General features: G+C 35.0%; 1 protein-coding gene across 3 annotated transcripts in view; it reads left to right on the top strand.

Annotated features, from left to right (window-relative positions):
• The window catches only part of TRIM23 (tripartite motif containing 23), a 36,262-nt gene extending 31,548 nt beyond the window's left edge, over positions 1-4,714 (top strand). For all 3 annotated transcript variants that reach the window (XM_027520591.1, XM_027520592.1, XM_027520593.1), the window contains one exon: positions 2,139-4,714. In XM_027520591.1, the coding sequence (XP_027376392.1) occupies positions 2,139-2,318 (180 nt within the window). In that variant the 3' untranslated portion in view covers positions 2,319-4,714. The remainder of the gene's footprint in view (positions 1-2,138) is intronic.
• Positions 4,715-6,263: the final 1,549 nt, after the last annotated feature.

Raw genomic sequence — 6,263 nt, forward strand, 5'->3', positions numbered from 1 at the left:
AAGCGACAGTTAGAACTAGACAGGGAACAACAGACTGGTTCCAGATTGAGAAAGGAGTACGCCAAGCTGTATGTTGTTGTCACATCATGCGAAACGCCAGGCTGGATGACTCACAAACTGGAATCAAGGTTGATGGGAGAAATATCAACAACCTCAGATATGCAGATGACACCACTCTAATGGCAGAAAGCAAAGAGGAACTAAAGAGCTTTTGATGAGGGTGAAAGAGAAGAGTGAAAAAGCTGGTTTAAAACTCAACATTCAAAAAACTGAGAACATCACTTCATGGCAAATAGGGAAAAACAGGAAGACAAAATAGACAGGAAACAGTGACAAATTTTATTTTCTTGGGCTCCAGAATTACTGCGGACAATAACTGCAGCCACAAAATTAAAAGATGCTTGCTCCTTGGAAGAAAAGCTATGAAAATCTAGATGACTTATTAAGAAGCAGGGATAGCACTTTCCTAACAAAGGTCCATCTAGTCAGAGCTATGATTTTTTCAGTGCTGCTGCTGCTGCTAAGTCGCTTCAGTCGTGTCCAACTCTGTGCGACCCCATAGATGGCAGCCCACCAGGCTCCCCTGTCCCTGGGATTCTCCAGGCAAGAACACTGGAGTGGGTTGCCATGTACAGATGTGAAAGTTGGACCATAAAGAATGCTGAGCGCTGAAGAACTGATACTTTCGAACTGTGGCAGCTGAAGATTCTTTACAGCTTCTAGGAGGATAAGAATGCTTTTTTTTAGTGCAATAAAGTGGCTTAGATGTCATACGCAGGAAGAGTTGGATAGACAGTAAGGATTTTCCCCTTAATTTGAAAAAAAGGCAAGCTATTAAGAACTGAAATACTTCACATTATGATTAAAGATATGCAAATAAGGCAGAGTGAAATACCATTTTCCACTTATCATCTTGTTAAAGATGAAAATGTTTGATAATCCTCAGGCATGGATATACTGCTGGTGTGGTTATTAATGTGAGATTTTCTTGGAGGGCAATATGGCAGTACTTTGTCAAAGGTTTAGATGCATATACCCTTTTACCCTGTAAATCTCTAGTAGTGTATTCTGTAGACAGGTATCCTAAGGTTGTCTTAGAGATAATTTTGCAAGTGTATGTATTTAAAAATATGTTTACTTCCATGTGTATGTATATGTAATAGCACATAAGCACATATTTTCAGTTTAAATATTCAGTATAAGACTGGTTAAGAAAATTATGTTACACCTACAGTAGAATGCAATACAGAAGTTAAAAATACTGGTGGAAATTTTTTTCTGCTTGTTCTAATAATGGAAATGTATCTTTATTTTCAATATATGTATTAAGAAAAAAAACTAGAGTGTGTACTGTTCATTTACATGAGTGTGCATGGAAGTTTTCTGGAAAAATATGAAAGCAGTTGTTACTGTTGGTTGCTTCTGGGAAGAAGGGTATTCAGGGCTGTTTGGAGAGTTTTTTGTTGTTGTTGGCCTTGCTGCACATCTTGCAGGATCTTAGTTCCCTGACTAGGGACTGAACCTGGGTCCCTGGCAGTGAAAGCATTGAGTCCTAACCACTGGACGGTCAGAGAATTCCCTGGGAGAGTTTAATAAACTCTTTATAAACCCTACGTAAGAGCCATTTCTTACAATATACCTGTATTAATTTCCTTTTAAGTAGATGCCTTATAATGACATGGGCAGTATCTTCAGTATCTTTCATTCAGGGGGCACAGCCTTCATTGATTTCATTGCAAGACTATTGCCTGGTGGTCCAGTGGTTAAGAATCTGGCTTGCAGTGCAGGGGATGCTGGTTTGATCCCTGGGTGGGGAACTAAGATCCCCCATGCTGTGGAGCAGCTGAAACTGTGTGCCACAGCTAGAGTCCATGTGCTACAACGAAGGATCCCACGTGACACAGTGACGATCCTGTGAGCTCATGCAGCCAAATATTTTTTTTACAAGACTGTTCTTACAAACTGTTATAACCAAAACAATTCTTTTTCTATTCTCATTAATCTTTGAATAATTACTGAAAGTTGAATTTAGGCTTCTGTTAAAATGATACCAGCAGAATTGTATATAACAATAATTACAAAAATGCTAATTTTCATAGACTTATGAAAATTTTTTTTTATGTGTATATATCTTTTAGGATGTTGCTGGAGCTCTGTCAGTAGACGAAATCACTGAGCTTCTTAGTCTCCATAAATTGTGCTGTGGCCGAAGCTGGTATATTCAGGGCTGTGATGCTCGAAGTGGTATGGGACTGTATGAAGGACTGGACTGGCTCTCACGCCAACTTGTGGCTGCTGGGGTGTTGGACGTTGCCTGATTTTAGATGTAGCAGTTGTTTAAAGTTTTGTGGTTAAGAGTTATTTTGCACATAATATGATGTAAGAAATTCTACATCTGAAAGATAGTTAATTTACAATGTATATATTAATATAAAAGGAATCTTGGATTGGGAATTGAGTACAATATTGCTTTTAAAAACCAGTAAAATATAAATAGCTGATTGAGCAGATTAAATTGGATTAAACAGGGACTTACTGGGTATACATTTTTTAGACATACATTTGTTAAGTTTTTCAGATTACATGTGTACACACAGATAATCTAGCACACACACATGCACGTTCTACTTACTGTAGGTACTACTGTTATGAAAAACTGGGATCCACTAGTATTCGATCCAGCATTGGGAAGTAAGTAGTCGCAGTGAAAAAGCAGGTGAAGGTTTATTCACTCAAAGGAAGAATAGCCAACCAAGTGTCTAATGAACCAGCGGTTTCATTGAACCTTTTTATGAAGCAAGTGGAGCATGGCTTTCTTAATGTGCCTTTTGACTGGATTTTGGCAGTATTCAGTAGCAAAAAAGGCAGTGACTTAATGAAATAAAATCCGAACTGCATCTTTGGGTAATAGGATTAATGTTCAGTATAACAGACATCTTTAATGCTAAGAACTATAAGCTAGAGAAGATTAATATTTTATACAGTATTTTATTAAAGCTCTCTTAAAGCCTTTTGTATAAAACCCAGTGAGTTAGAATGAAATGTAATCCTACCAGGCCTGAAGTCAGATCAGTACTACACTGAAGAACAATTAATAAAAAAACTGTGAAAGTCAGTTATATTCTAGTTGATCTGCACTTATGAAAAGACTGATTTGCAGAGCTGTACCTGGATATATTATTTCCAAGGTCAGAGTTCTAAATTCGTCCTTCTATTTTTCAATATAATGTACCTAGTAGTGTTTTCTAAAAATAATATTGCATCTTAAGGAGAATGACTATAGGTAAAATGTAGTAAGTTACATACAGAAGCCAGTGTTGGTCTTACATAAAAGGTAGAGATCTAAGTAGAAATTACCTCTACCTCAAGAGAAGTTATTTAAGCAGTGGAAGTGATTACTTTAAAATGTCTTCCCAAAATAAGTGCATTTATTTAAACAATAAAATGTGATCAACGATTTTCATGACAAGGCCTTAAGAGGTTGTTTGAGAGAAACATGTCTACAAAAGGAAAAGAAGAAATGTGAAAAAAATTTATATCACATTTATTACAGGTCTGTGAGTAAAAAATTTAAAGTGTGTGCTCTTTACTGTTTTTCTTTTTTTAAGGAAACTCCCTTATTATGGCAGTCTAATTTTATATTTAAAAATACCTAGATTGGGTTTTATAGTTTTTTTTTTTTAATGCTCTTTATACTTTAGATGAAGTGCTTCCCAGGGGGCTCTTTGATAAAGATTCTACATGCCATCGTAGGAGACACGGGTTCAGTCCCTGGGTTGGGAAGATCCCCTGGAGATGGGAATGGCAGCCCACTCCAGTATTCTTGCCTGGAGAATCCCATGGACAAAGGAGCCTGGTGGGCTACTGTCCATGGGGTCACAAAGAGTCAGGCACGACTGAGCACATACTTTAGGATGAAGTTAAATCCTTATGATGGCTGATGACAAGATGTGACTTCTGGGTGGCACTGTTTTGGTTCAGTCTCTTCAAATATATTTCGTTTAAAACAATAAAACTTTTAGAAAACAAAGCATTAAAAAAAAGGCTGTCAGTTATGGGCAGTGTGTAAATAAGTAAATAATATTTCATCCTTTATTTTTCAAGTAAAAGGTCATGCTGTTACAAGTGTAGTTTGTGCATATAATACTTCTGAATTAAATTAATATTTGATTGCAGTAACTGTGAAAAATAAAGTGTTACATTTGCCTGTGAGCCCTTGAACTGTTTTGTCTACTAGGTAATTCAAAAACAGTCTAACACTAATGTGTAAACATGCTTTCTTCTGTAAATTTATTTTACCCGTTTTGCTTGACTTTTAAATCACATTCCTACGTATGTCTACAACACAATTTAAAAATTGTGCTTAGACCTGATTGTGTCTAGTAGTAGTATTTTATTATTTTTTTAAAAAGTTTTTTTCAGGCTCTTATTTTCTATCTCTGGCTGTACTTTCACTAATTATTAGCAAGACTGCGCTAGTTCCCTCTGGGAAATGTCACACTTCAGAGGTTTTAAATAGTCTACTTGGATTTGCCTCCTGGCACTGAATTTCTGTATTAAGCTAAATACTATTGTATAGTTTATGTAAAGCAGGTTTTTCAAGTGTATAGTCTTGGTCTGTAATTCTGGAATGCTTTATAATCACCACAAGCCATTATTTGCATTATATAAATCATCAGTATGGATAGCAATAAAATGTTAAGATCACTTTAAAGAAATCCTATCATCTTTCTAAAAATTCTTGAATCATCCTGAATCATCTGTATAGTAGTATTGCTAGTAACCAATTAAAGTATTTGTGCTGTGGTTAAGAGAAACAAAACAAATTGGGATAGGGATTGACTTGAATGTCAAATTGAGATAGTTTATTAAAAATTTAGAAATGTTATTATTTGCAACTTAAGTCACATTTAAATGTGTATTAAAACTGTAGTGTTTTTTAAAGGAGAGCTAAAATTCTGCACTGACTAAAGTGAAATAGTTGCTTTTAAAATTTTAAATTTAACTTGTTTCACACAGAATATCATATTTTAAATAGCTGTTTTCAGAGAAGGCCTTGGAAAACCTCATTATATCCTGAGCTAATATTGCTAAAGAAAGACTTTTTATGTAACACTGAGATACTTCTCAATTTGCAAGGTGGTAATAAGGAAGAAAATAGCTATACTTTTCCCTATAAAGAGTAATAAATGAAAAGGACTAGTGAGTATCAGTATCTTGCTAATAGTTTAAAACATGCTTTAAAATAGACGTGTGGCAATGTATGTTTTTTGGGTCTACTGATTATGGTAAATTTGTGACATGGAATGGAAAAATTGATTAATCAAACATGATTTCCTCTCAAAGCAAAAATAATTGAATTTTGGGGAGGATGAGGCATCACCACCACCACTTGGTGGCAGTTATTACCCGAAATTTAGGATTAAGCTTTTATGAATGAATTGACAGATAAGTCTAAACACCAAAAATTAGGGAAAAAAAGTAAATGTCATAGTGAAAAGTGTTATTTTGTATCCTGGTTTTAGTAAAGGAGGACACAACATTACAGTTAAGGCATGTTCTTCCATCAGTTTGTGGTACAAAATGGGTAAAGGAAATATTCCTGCTGATCAGTAGAAGGAAAAGTATAGACTTAGATATAAAGCATGAGAATGTGAATTTCCTAAACAGGTCTGTTGAACATGTTCCTCCTGTAAGTTCTTAAAAGAGTTTGTTTGGAAAGTAGAAGCAGTGATTCTGAATAGTTATGAAGTAATTTATGAGGGTGAATGAAGAAATCAGTTTAAGACTTAAACTCATATTGCTCTAATTTCTACTAATCTCTTCCTTGTTAAGCAGATATTAACATTTTTACTCAATATATAGTTTTTTTGATGATATATTTTGTAAAATGAGATATTATAACCTAAAGACAAAAATTGTTTAGCTACATTAGAAAAACGATGTGAATAGTAAATGAACTATTATACAAAACCATGGACTCAGGTATTCATTTATTCTTATTATTTGAATAATATTTCATAATTATTCAGGAATTTAACACTTTTGACCAGAGGAACTTCCTATTTATTGAAGTTTTGCTTACCACTTACTTAGACTCTTGAGAGTCCCTTGGACTGCAAGGAGATCAAACCTGTTAGTCCTAAAGGAAATCAGTACTGAATATTCATTAGAAGGACTGATGCTGAAGCTGAAGCTCCAATCCTTTGGCCACCTGATGCGAAGAACTGACTCATTGGAAAAGACCCCGATGCCGGGAAAGA

Source organism: Bos indicus x Bos taurus, chromosome 20 (assembly GCF_003369695.1).
Source record: "Bos indicus x Bos taurus breed Angus x Brahman F1 hybrid chromosome 20, Bos_hybrid_MaternalHap_v2.0, whole genome shotgun sequence".
NCBI lineage: Eukaryota > Metazoa > Chordata > Mammalia > Artiodactyla > Bovidae > Bos > Bos indicus x Bos taurus.